At 32.2% G+C, this 13,488-nt stretch overlaps 1 protein-coding gene across 1 annotated transcript; it reads right to left on the reverse strand.

Moving 5' to 3' along the window:
- Positions 1-9,216: 9,216 nt before the first annotated feature.
- Positions 9,217-11,970, reverse strand: LOC145637854 (uncharacterized). Its single transcript, XM_081688871.1, has 5 exons — positions 11,861-11,970; positions 11,715-11,775; positions 10,815-11,225; positions 9,702-10,042; positions 9,217-9,622 (listed from the first exon to the last, which is right to left on the reverse strand). The coding sequence occupies exons 1-5, from the start codon at positions 11,927-11,929 to the stop codon at positions 9,404-9,406; spliced, it is 1,101 nt and encodes a 366-aa protein (XP_081544997.1). The 5' UTR covers positions 11,930-11,970; the 3' UTR covers positions 9,217-9,403.
- Positions 11,971-13,488: the final 1,518 nt, after the last annotated feature.

Consider the following 13,488-nt stretch of genomic DNA (forward strand, 5'->3'; position numbering starts at 1 on the left):
CGCCATGCATCCAAGGCTACTGAAGAAGAGGAAGATGAGGAGTGTTTAAAGGAGGAAGAAACTAGGCCTTCCAATACAAGGTTGGTCACTCAACCTTCTTATGTGTTCTGCTATCCATTTTAAGTGTTTTGTGACAAGCTAGGTTCATGTAATAAACCTATAGAGTTGGTTTTATATAGTGAATGCCCATTTAATTTTCTCTTGAAGCATCTGATGATTTACTTTTTTCCATTAGAGCATGTTTTGGTTAGGAAACTATTGATTGTGTCTACCCTATACTTATCCTTTGCATTTCTCAAGATTGAATTTTCTACATGAAATACTTTGAAACATATGAATTATCTTATCACTGAAACTTTGGAGCAGCATCTCATAGTAGAGATGCTTGAATTTGCAATGGCTATCTCCAATTCCATCTTATTTAGCTATTTCTTATAGTGCTTTATTGTCATTGTATATTAGATATGAAGTTGGAAAAAATTTCTGATAGCACACATTACCTAAGCTGGGATTTGAATGAATTTTAGTACATGAGGTTTAGGTTGGTCTTTCGATGGTCAATATAGTGTATTTGGACAAATGGACAAAGTTATACATATGGGGGAGAGGGAAGGAAAGAGGAAGAGATATCATGATATGAGAAAGTATTGCCCACTACCAGGTAGGGATTAGGAAAATCCATACCACCGTTGAAAAAAAAAAATTCGCTAAGTGTTGGAAAAAAGTTATTTCCTATTTTAATACTGTTATTTTATGTTCTAGCCTGTTAAAATAAAATTTAATACTGTTATATGTTTCTTTAATATTGTTTTCGAGGTGTTATTTTGATCTTTTCAGCAGTACTTATATATTAAAAGAATAAGTATTTGTGTTAAAAATTAAGTATTATATTTAAATACAGTTATTATATAAGTGAAATATGTTATTAAGAAAAATAATACAGTTATTCTAAATTAGAAACTGTTAAGCTGCGTGATTTGGTATCAGAGCCATAACGGTTAAAAGCTAAATTAAGTTATAAATAATTAAGTAAAACTGGAGAATACTAGGCCCTCTACAGAGTGTAAGAAACCTGATTTTAAGCATTATTATCATATTCCTGAAAATACTAATAATTTTGGCCCAGTCCTTAATTATATAGTAGATCAAATTGGCGAATTAAGATCGGAAGTTGATAACATACATGCTCGTTGTATTAATATCGAAAATAAGATATCAATAACCACAACCGATATTAATAAAAAAGTAAGCGATCTAAACGAACAGGTTAAACAGGTTCAACTTGCTTTAACAAACGAAGTTAGGCATCAACTTGGAAAAGAAGTATCACCTAATAAAGATAAAATCGTTCCATATAAATATAAATATCCTTTTCAAAAGCTAGATAAAAATAAAAAGTTTACTGTAACACTCCCTAAAAGACCGACTAGTAACCAAGAAAAGAATAAAGAAACTAAACATGAGCCCTCATCTTCAGGATAAAACACTGGGCCTATTCGACAAAGAAGAAGACCCTAATAAGCTTAACGAAATCATGAATTTAATTTCTAAAAAGGGGATTGCTTCTGATAATGAAATAGAGGAAAATAATTATGCTACTTTAGAGGAAGATTTATATCAACAAATGGGAATAATGAAGTTAAATGATCTTGACTTTCTAGCCATAGAAGTTGTTCAACGAAAGATCGAAAACAAACTAGGAAAAAGAGTAATGGATAATAATGATGTTGCAGAAGAAATTATTAATGTAAACAATGTTATCCAAAGACCTAGGTACCAAGGAGAAGGAAGTTGCACACGACCAAGATACATACCAAGGAAGACTACTCGGTTTAGTGTCAAGGTTATGCCTACTCATATACCTAAACAAGAAGAAGTGACTCTTGAACCCATTAGTCAAACTGGTTATAAACTTAAATTAGACGGTGTAAGAGATAGACAAGATGTTTTAGATCAATGGAAGAAGAGTATGAGTAGTGTACTTAATTTAAATACTGAATGGACTTCAGAAAATTTCTTAAACTATATTGAACATAGTCTCTACGGCTGTGTAGAAGATTGGTACGATGGAATAGATGAAGAAGTAAAGACTGCATTAAGAGCTAGTGAATCACCTACAAGAATGTTTAGGCAGTTATGTCAATATATTAAGTTAGAGTTCATGGGTCCTAGAACCGATCCTAATGAGAAACGAATGGAATATCAAAGAAAGTTAAGTAATTTATCCATCTGTAATATGAAATATGTTGATGATTATATTATGGAATTTGAAACATATTATTATAAAATTGGTGAAAATGAAACAAATCTTGGAATGTTCTACGACAAATTACCCAGTCCTCTTAATGAAGAGATTAGTGAAAAATATCAAGAATGGAGAGAGAAATTTTTAGCTAGGGATGCCCTAGGTAATAGAATTGCTTTCCTTAGAAAGTGGATTGAAAAGAAGTGTAGAGAGGTTGCAGGAACTCAACAAATGAAGAGACAATTTCTCACTTGTTGGGATTTCCCAAATAACTATGGATGCGAAAGGAAAAACTATAATAAAAGAAAGAGCTATAAGAAAAACAAATTTGACCGATCAAGAGGAGAAACCTATAAGAAGAAGTATTATAAACATAAATATAGAAAGCCAAGTAGGTTTTTCAGAAAGGCAACATATTGTCCTGAGAAAAAGAAAACGTGCAAGTGTTGGTCTTGTGGAGAACTAGGACATTATGCTAATGAATGTAAGAAAGCTAATCATAAACTAATAGAAGCCTTAGGAAGTTGGGATTACATAGAAATACCAGAAGACGAGGCTTTAGAATTGGCTTTAAATAACAATAAAGGAATAGTAGAGATCATAGAAGAGGAAAATGAGTATAATGAAGAACCTGAAGTTAATGATGAGTTTGAAGATGAAAATTATGAAGAAATAAATAACATGATGGAAGGAGAAGAATTAGAAAATTCAGAATCAGATGACAATGAGGAAGATAAAAGCAAAATGAAAATAGGTCAACTAAAAAGAGCCGAGTATTCATTTGAAGATAATGACCTAGATCAAGTAAACAAAGAAAGCTGGAATTTTCCCCAAATTACTAAAGATAAAATATTTAAAACTTCTTTCTTTAAGACTAGAACTAAATATGTATGTGAAGAAATGGAAGGAAGTATAGTAATCGAAGATTGTGAACAAAAAGCAGCCGAAATTAATATCATAAACTGGAAAAGTATTAAAAAAACATAAAGAAAAGGGAAATTATAGCTATATTTGTATCGGTGCAGTACAAGTATACATAACTCCTTTGCAAGATTTTGGCAAGGATGTTAAATGCTTGAGTTTTATTTGTGATATTAGACATAAATAATTTTATGATCAAATAATTAGTGGTATCACATGTAACTTAAGTCAAGGAATGGTAAGCTATATATGTGAACCTAGATATTATGTGAGCTTAGAGGATTCCTTTGCGTCAAAGTTCTTAGCTATCAAGCTATTAACGGAAGGAGTGAAAATGCATAAAGGAACACGACCCATACAATTAAGATGGAAGGTGGTTTATAAGTTGGTAAACACTATAGACTCATCTTTTAAGAAACAAATAGTCGATGCTCAAAAATATGAGCAAGGAGGAGGTCCTAAGAAGAAAATTACACCTATAAAGGTAAATCCTAATGAAATTGAAATTGAAAAAACTTGGGAAGAATTCTTTATGAACCCTGCAGTTAGTAATAGATCAAGTAAGATGTTAATTGATGAATCAGGACTACATCATATTGGAATGAATACAAAGCCTAAATTACAGAGAAATCTGAGTTTTAGAACACCAAGTCTAAGTAGACAAAATTCAACAATATTAAAAATGAAAAAACAAGGTGATGAAAAGCCAGAAGAGGATGAAGAAGAAATATTAGTTCTACTAAAGAAACTAAATGAAAAATATGAAAGCAAAAAAGCCTTAAAACAACCGGCAAGGCATAGCATTGATATGGGATCATGTTCTAATTTCGAGTTAAATGAAGATCCAAATAATCCTATTGATAAAAAGAAGGTAATTGGATATAAAACCAAAACTGTAAGTGAACCAGTATATGAGGATGAAGTTAATATGCAAATGGAAGCTTGTAATGAAATATCCAGTACTAATCCTAATAGCATTTATATTCCAATTGATATATGCATTGAGGATTACAATAAATATAGATTATGTGCATATATTGATAGTGGTTGTTCTACATGTTTTGGAAAGAAATCATTGTTTCCAGAATTCTTGTGGAAAAAGGCCAAAAATCCTATGCAAGTTAGAATTGCTAATAATAGTGTCATGATGCATACAGAGATAATTGAAGATTTAAAAATAGAAATTAGAGGAGTTCAATGTGTTATTCCCATTTTATGGGCAACTAATCAACCTAGTCATGATATGATAATAGGAAATAATTTTCAAAGATTATACTCCCCATGCACTCAAACTATTGATCAAATAATCTTTACTATTAATGGTCATTCTGTTCCCATACAGAAAATAACAAAGGCATATACTCATCAGACAATGGAATTTACGCGCAGCCAGCGTGGTGATAGGGTTACTCCTACACAACGAGAGGTTGCACTTAGAATTTCTGAGTGTGATTCATCATTAATATATCAGATAAATAAGCAATAAGAAAAACTATGCGAAAAATTATATTCAACAAATCCTTTAGAACATTGGGAAAAGGATAAAGCATTTGCTAAGATAACTCTAACAAATCCCAATAAGATTATTAGAGGGAGACAAATGGTTTATACCTACCAAGATATTCAGGAGTTTGATGAACAAATAAAAGAGTTTCTTAATAAAAAGCTAATTAGGAATAGCAAAAGTCCTCATAATAGTCCAGCATTCATGGTAAGAAATCATGCAGAAGAAAAAAGAGGTAAAGCTAGAATGGTTATTAATTATAAACAACTAAATGATAATACTGTTTTTGATGGCTATTATATTCCTAATAAAACTGTGTTATTTAATAGAATACAAGGAGCCACATGGTTTTCTAAAATGGATTGTAAGAGTGGCTACTGGCAAATTAAAATGGAAGAAGAAAGCATTCCTTTAACTGCATTTAGTGCCCCTCAAGGGCATTATGAATGGCTAGTAATGCCTTTTGTATTAAAAAATGCTCCACAAATATTTTAGAGAAGAATGGATAATATTTTTAGAGAACTTAATCATTGTTGTTTGGTCTATATAGATGATATTCTAATATTCTCAAAAGATTTAGAACAACATAAGAATGATCTTAAAGCAGTAACTCAAAAATGTGCAGAGCATGGTATAATCCTTGGAAAGGATAAATGTGTTTATGCTAAACAAGAAATTGAGTTTCTTGGATTAGAAATTAAAGCAGGACAAATAATATTGCAAAAACATATTTTAGAAAAGATTGAAAAATTTCCTGATAAAATTGAAGATAGAAAGCAACTAGAAAGGTTTCTAGGATGTTTAACCTATGCTTCTGATTTTATAGAAAATCTTGCTTTATTAAGGAAGCCATTACAGAAAAAACTCAAGAAAGAAATAACTTGGAACTGGAAGGAAAGTGATTCCAAAATTGTTCAAGATTTAAAAGCTATGTGTAAAGACCTTCCTGTACTAACACTACCTACTAGTGAAGATGATTTAATCCTTGAAACAGATGCTAGTAATGAGCACTGGAGTGTTGTGTTAAAAATAAAAGAAGGAGAAAGACTTTGCAGATATAGCAGTGGAAGTTTTAACAAAGCTGAGTTAAACTATCCTACAATGCAAAAGGAAATCCTTGCAGTTATTAGAGGGATCGAGAAGTTTTTAATCTTCTTAGCCCCTAAACAGTTCTTAATAAGAACAGATTGCAAAGGCATACTCGGTTTTGTTAAAAAGAATTTGTCTAATATGAAAGCGCAAGGGAGACTCCTGCGTTGGCAATTATGGCTTAACCAATTCTCTTTTACTGTTGAACATATACAGGGAACAAAGAATTCTTTGGCAGACAGCTTGACCAGAGAATTAGCTAATGTCGTCCAAGAAGCTCAAGACTACACAAAAACCTCCTACGTACCAACTTCAAAAGATGGATGTAGAGAGGAAAACTCTCACTGATGAGACCGAGAAGGAAATGGAGCGGGTTTCACCCTCCAGTTGGGCCTTAATGCAAGGCTTGATCATATCAGCAAAACAACGTTCGCGAGATGGTTTAATTAAGGGTTGCCATCGGGCAGTCCAAAGGATATTGATGTTCGAGATAACAATTATGTTATTTCAGCTCATTCCTGATGTACGAGATATAATATTAAACAAAATAAGAGATAATGATTTTAGGACATGGTACGAGTTGGTGGCTACAAGGTCCAGTAAATTCTTTGATCTTCGAGATCTATAGGGAGAAAGAGTAGAGTTTCCCAAAAACTCTAAAGTTGCATCATTGCGAATCTACCCATATCCTCTTAATAAAAATGCTCCATTCATTAGTATACATTACAAGGCTTGGGATTATGGAACGGTACATGATTTTTATGAATTCCCTACTCCTAATGACTCTTTCTTTCTAAGACTTACCAAGTTCCAGCAGTACGCATTCAACAAGGTTCGAAAATATTGTGAAGACAAAAAAAACGAATTTCGGTTAAGCGTAAAGGTACAATGTGCTAATATCGAAGTTAAAGAAGGAAAAGTTAGTCCCCCGCATTACTTAATAGTATTTGGGGGAGTGAGGTATTGCAAAGATCCCATACTAATTCGTCAGAAGACGGTTAGAAATCCAACTGAAGCAAGAGCATTGGGATTTTTCTACATTTCACAATATCTTAATGATTTTATAAAAAGGAAAGAAATTCCTCTTGTCATATTTCGTGTTGGTAACACAACAATTGTGGCACCTAACGAGATGAAAGAATATTTAGTAGATGGCATAAACAATACCGAGTCAATCTAAAAATATTTAGAAGATATCGAAAGAGGAAAGTTTCTGTCATTTGAAGGCTATGAGTATCTGTTTGAAGCATTCATGAGTTGGGATGAAGAGTATGCAGCCAAGTGTGTCGCAGACCTTTGCAGAGAGAATCCTATTTACGAAGACAGTAAAGATAGTGAGGGAGGCCTACAAGAAATGAGGATGGATGAAATTATGAATGCATGAGCCCACACCGGCAATAATTCAAGGCATCTTTACTGTAGCCACGTTTTATTAATTGTTTCTGTCTTAAAGTATCTTTGTAAAAAAGCAATGGTGTAGAATTGCTTGCTGAGTCAGGATAAGGATCCTATGTAAATTTGCTTCCCTATATAAAGGGACTTAGGTCAAGAAGTGAAGGCAGAGTTGGAAGAGTTAGCTAGAGAATTGCTCTGAAAACATTAGAGAGTCCTCTAGAGAAAGATACTCACCTTAAGAGACAGATTGGTTCTCCATCTCTCTTAAAGTAGAGAAAAACTCTAGTTCAGCTTATGTCTGTTTAAGCTTTCAGTTTGTTGTGTTTGTTGTAATATATGAGTGTTGTAATCTTTTCAAATTAAATAAAAGTTTCGTTCAAGAAGGGAACGTTATCCTCTTAAACCTTATATATCAAATGAGTTATCTGTCTATTTAGTTCCATCATAAACACAATAAGGATTGTCTAATTAGAGATTACGGTCTAAGGTAGGAAACGAATTAGATCTGTGCTGAGCCTGATCTTAGGAAGATAGGGTTGGGGTTAGCTACCTTGATAAAGCCGGAAGCTCAGAACGCCGGAGGTTCCATTGTCGACTAAGTTCAGGTATTGGTCAAAACTCTCTAGTTAAATAACTATTATTGCGAAGCATGGTGGGCTTTTAAACTGTTAAAATAATTTATTTTGATGTATAAGTAGTAGAGTTGTGATAACTAGTACCGTTAAAAGTCATTTAAAGTAATTATCAGATCGGACTATAGTAAAAATCAGTGTATTATTAAAAGCTGTTATTTTAAATTAAGGTACTGTTATTAATTTATGAAATACTATTATTAAGTCATTAAGTACTGTTATTTATCTTAAATAAAAGATATCAAAAAAAAAAAAAAATTGACATCACTTGGTATTGGGCGGGGTAGCCTATATCGGGTAACGGTCCATCATTCCCCTCATGATATCCCCTGAAAGAGTGGCATAACTGTTTTTTTTAATAAAAAATAAAATGTCTTATTGTGAAGAGTTTAAAAACAAGCTAATATAACTTTCCTCTAAGGGTTAGTCATTCCGCGCGCATCACGCGCGTTGGCTCCCCTAGTTTGAGAAAATACAAGGGTTTTTTCTACGTAGTAACCTCTAAATTTCCTTTTTCTACGATGTGCCCCATTTTTTAGAAACCTACACAATAACCCCAAAAGTCATTTATTTTCTATATGATAACCTTGTCGTTATCTGACCGTTAACAAATTCCGTTAGTGGGACCCACTCTCCACTTAATAATAATTTTTTTATCGATTTGCGCGTTAGAAATTGTTCCCTTAAAGGTTTTGGGAGATACTTTGGCTCTTATGGGACCAATTTGAGCTCAAATTTTGGAAAAAAAAAAACACATAAACACCACTTTCTTCTTATTAAAAAAATGTCCCAATTTGCGTGTTTACGTATTAGTACACAAAAGGAGGCATTTATGTTATTTTTTTTACCAAATCTAAGCTCAATTTGGATCTTTAAGATAAAAAATAGCCCCCAAAAACCTTTAATGGAACAATTTTCAATATGCAAATCGATAAAAAATAATTATAAAGTAGATAGTGAGCCCCACTAACGGAATTTGTCAACGGCGGATAACAACAATGTCACCGTATAAAAATTAAATGTATTTTAGGATTATAGTGTGGATTTTTCAAAAGAGGGGGTATATCGTAAAAAAATAGAAAGTCAGAGGGTTATAACGTAGAAAAATTCAAATAGAAGTTATCAAGTGGTATGTTTGTAGGTAGTAAATATTTTACTAGAGATTTCTGTTTTAATAAAAGCTATTCTATCTTTTGACTAGCTGGCTTTGTTCACATAAATCAATTCATGCTTTTTCAAGCTCAGCTTCAATGAAAGAGTGAAAGCTCAAATTTTGAGCCCAACCTTTGTTGATGGGCTGGGCCTATACAACCCCTAAGGCCTATGGGCTTGGCCCATAACCGACCCAACCCATCCCATCTTTAAAATTCTGTAACACTACCAGCAGATGAAGGCAGGGGAGAATAGAACGCAATATGTGAGATTCCAGATAAAAAAAACCTCCAACTTAAATGACGACCCAATGCCATACAATTTTCTACTGTAAATTCAAAGACATTTACAACATATTGCCTAGACAGTGATGTACATCAACTGAAAGTTCCTAAATTTTGCTTATGAATTTTGGAAGGGGAAAAAAAAATAAATAAATAAAAAGGTCGCATATACAGCATAAGATCAGTACTTTTCAGAGACTGGTCTTGAAGGAAAGAGTCTCAAGAGAAATGTTAATAACGACCATAGACAGACCAGAGCAACAAAATAGAAGGTTACAGACACTGCTGCTAAAGCTCCGCTTCTCTCTACCACTTCTTGGGTAGCCTCAACCCCACTCATCACAAATCTCAAACCCTCAACATAAGTTATAGCTCTAGTTAGTTGATAGAACCTATAAACCTGCCAAGAAAAGTCACAACCATTAGGGAAATATAGGTAAGATAAGAAAAATTGAGAATTAATTGAAGCAAACAGATACCTCAAAGATAATCGGAACTAAAGGCCAACAAGCCGATCCTCGTTTATCAATAAAAGCCTCAAGTGCATACTGACCCAGATAACCAACTAGCAAGGGAGTCACTGCAACAATAGCATTCATGCCAATCACTGGCCATGTGGCGTAAGTTACCGCTATAGGAGCAATTACCTTCAGGCCCATGGCAAAAAAAGAAGTCGATAGGTGTCCTTTCAGACCAGTTATGAGGCTCCATCGTTTTGCACTAAATTGAAGATATGGCCTTTGGATGCGATCAGTTATAAGAAGGAAGATTGCAATACCAGAATAGAACACAGCTTCACTAGAAAGGATACCAGCAATCTCTGTTGTGTGCCATAGTAGATCGCGATTAGTGTACAACTATGTGAACTTAGTACACAAACCATATATGAATAATTGAATTCTGCCGGGTCGACTGAAAAAGAACTCCTTTCGTGAACTAATGATCATTAATTTCTATATTACTATAATGATTCGTGATAGAAGAGTCTCTCGTCAATTATCATGACAACTAAGGACCACTTCAATTGACAAAAAATAAATTTGCTCTAGAAACAAGCAGATGAACTATTCTGGATAAACACTGCAATGTTTGACAACAAAATGTAACTTAAGATCTTTGGGAAAAGGAGAGTAGAAAGCTTAATGAAGATCCTGCAAAATCTCCAACTAACACAAACATGACACATTGGTTTAAGCATATTGTTCGGTGAAGTATTTAAGGAAAAGAGCTATCTCTAAAGAGTGAGCTTAAATTTGTCATTAGCCCTACATTAACTTCTATCAAATTAAACCTTTGCAGTTTGCAATAATATTTAGTAATAAGAAAGAGCCGTAAGATACTAATACAAATCTGCAGACTACAACTGTTATGTCCTGCTTGCACTAATCTGTGCAATAGTTCAGTCCTGCAAGCTCAAATTTTAGACACTTATGTGGGTGTTGTGCTAGCACTCGTGAATACATACATTTCAATTCCTGCCAATAGTTCCCAAATAAATTATTATTGACATATGGACAAAATGAAACAAGCACTAGAGTACTAGAAATCAAATATATCAACCTACTCAAGAACAAATAGCATGAGAAAGTTACCTGCAAGAGCCTCATTCTTGAAAACACCATCAAATGCATTAGATAATATTATTGGAGGGAGTATCAAAGATAGTATCAGAACAAGTGGTGCAAGAATCCAAATCACAGAACCACCATCATCCTTAAATGGAGATGAAGACAGCTTGCTCTCTTCAATAGCATGGTGAGTTACCCCATAAAACGAAACTGAACCCGATTTCCCTCCAAACGGTTCAACACTAGCATACTTAGAAGAAAGTTTTGATTTCGCAGGCAAATCAGAATGCACCTCAGGAATATCAGCATTACTCTTTGAAGGAACTTCCAATATGTCATTCGAATCAGAGTGTAATGCATATATTTTAGACACTTCCTTTACTTTTGGCAACAGAGATACCTTAACTCCCCATTTCAAATTAGAAATTGCATATGCTGAAGAATTCAAACCACAATTAGACATCAAAAAACAGAATCAAGCAAGAAAGCTCATAACGATTTTTGCCTACTACGTATATCTAATCAAATGGGCAATAAAATGAATTACTATTATTATCAAAGCAAAAATTAACACAACATTATATCCCCAGTACGAATTAGAGATCGCATATGCTGAAGAAAACCATAATTAGACCCCAGAAAACTAAATTAGCAAGAAAATTCAGAACAATTTTAGCCAATATATGATCAAATGGCCAATTAAATGAATTATTAAAGCAAAATCAACACAACATTAGAACATTACAACCCCATTTCTAATTAGAGATTGCAAATGCTGAAGAAAGTAATCAAATTACACCATAATAAGACCCCAGAAAACTAAATTAAGCAACAAAGTTCAGAACAATTTCAGCCTATATTTAATCAAAATATCAAATGGGCAATAAAGTGAATCATTAGAACAACAAATATACTTATACTTACATTTAGCAAGATTATTAAACTGGATATTCCGGTGCCCTGCATTAATCACGGTCGAACGAACCTATCAAACCCAGAAAATAATAGAATTAGTAATAAAAATTTCCATGAAATTGAACAATTTGACCAAATTTGAAAAAAAATATTACATTTTTTACAGAGTGAGGATGAGGGATCGTCGGGGATCCAAAAGAACAACAAATGGATTGCAAACCCATTGATTGAATTTTTTTTTTTTTTTTTTTTTTTTTTTTTTTTAAATTGGGTAGGGTTTTAGGCAGTTGAAGAAGGGTTTAACATTTCTAGTAAGTGCTGTGAGTTTGAGATAAAGTTAACAGTGAAAAGGATGTTGTTTGTTTAATTCCTGAACTATGTTGGGCTTTAAAATTTTGATGCAAGGCCGGGTTGGGTCAAAATATGGATTAAGCCCAGTCTCAAAACATGTATTTCCTTTGTGATTTTTTAAGTGTTACATTTTGATTGACACATTGCTTTAGGCAATTTAATTGACTTAAATAAAATAAGAGATTAGTGGGGTATTTGGAGTATTAAAAATTGTAAAAGAAAGATAGTGGGGTTAATAGTTTATTGAAAGGAAATGAATGTAAGAGAAAAGATATAATATAGAAAGTAGTAGTGGGGACCATGAGAGGAAAGAGATATAATATTTTAATGTAGCTTTTTGCCAAGAAAGGAAATGTAACACTTATTAAAATACGACCGGATTTATAAGTGTAACACTTATTAAAACATGGAGGGAGTATTTGAATTCAATCGTTAATAGATGAGGGGAGATTTTATCCAGAACTACCCTAAGGCCTCGTTCTTTAGAGCTGCTCTGCTCTACTCTGTTGAAATCTGCTCTACTCTGCTGAAATTTGCTCTGCTCTGCTTCAATCTGCTATGCTCTGCTCTGCCCTGCCCTGCTATGCTTAAAAATAATACTAATAAATAAATAAATAAATAAATAATAATAATAATTAATATTTAATAATAAACAATTAATATTTAATAATAATAATGATAAATAATTTTTAATAATAATAATTACTGATTAATATTTTAATAATAATATTATTAATAATTATAATAATATTTAATAATAACAGTAATAGTAATAATAATAGTAAATATAATAATGATAATAATAGTAATAATAATACATATAATTAATAATATTAATTATTATAATAATAATTGATTTTTTTAATAAAAATTAATATTTATAGATAATAACTAATATTTAAAGATAATACTAATTATTAATTTTTAATAATAATAAAAATAATAATTAAATAATATTTAATAATACTAATAATAATTATTATAATATAATAATAATAATAGTAGTATATATAATAATAATAATAATAATAATAATAATAATTAATAACAATTAATAATAATATAATGAAATCTGCTCTGCTCGGCTCTACTCTGCTCTGCTGAAATCTACTCTGCTCTGATATGCTCTCCTGAAATCTGCTCTGCTTTGCTTAGAAGCTCAAAATATTAGGGCCTAAATATAGGGTTATTTGTGAACAACTACTCCCTCCGTGTTTTTAATGTTGTAGTTTGACTTTTTTTTACAATTCACATAATGGTTTTGACTTGATTATTTTACTAATCTAGAGAAAACAAATGTTATTGCATTGTTGGATTCGTCATAATGTATACTTTCATAATATCAAATTCGTTATAGTTTTACTAACATATAATTAGATAAATTAGTGGTCAAAGTTGTGTCTCTACATGTGTATTTGGTCAAATTGTATCA

This window comes from Chenopodium album, chromosome 7 (genome assembly GCF_948465745.1).
Source record: "Chenopodium album chromosome 7, dcCheAlbu1.1, whole genome shotgun sequence".
Taxonomy (NCBI): Eukaryota; Viridiplantae; Streptophyta; class Magnoliopsida; order Caryophyllales; family Amaranthaceae; genus Chenopodium; species Chenopodium album.

Excerpts from the sequence above, each read along its gene's own strand:
- LOC145637854 (XM_081688871.1), bottom strand. The coding sequence starts at position 11,929 with ATGGGTTTGCAATCCATTTGTTGTTCTTTTGGATCCCCGACGATCCCT. Across the intron at positions 11,776-11,860 it reads ATCCTCACTCTGTAAAAAAT|GTTCGTTCGACCGTGATTAA; the intron begins GTAATATTTTTT and ends TGGGTTTGATAG. Across the intron at positions 10,043-10,814 it reads CAAGAATGAGGCTCTTGCAG|AGATTGCTGGTATCCTTTCT; the intron begins GTAACTTTCTCA and ends GGCACACAACAG.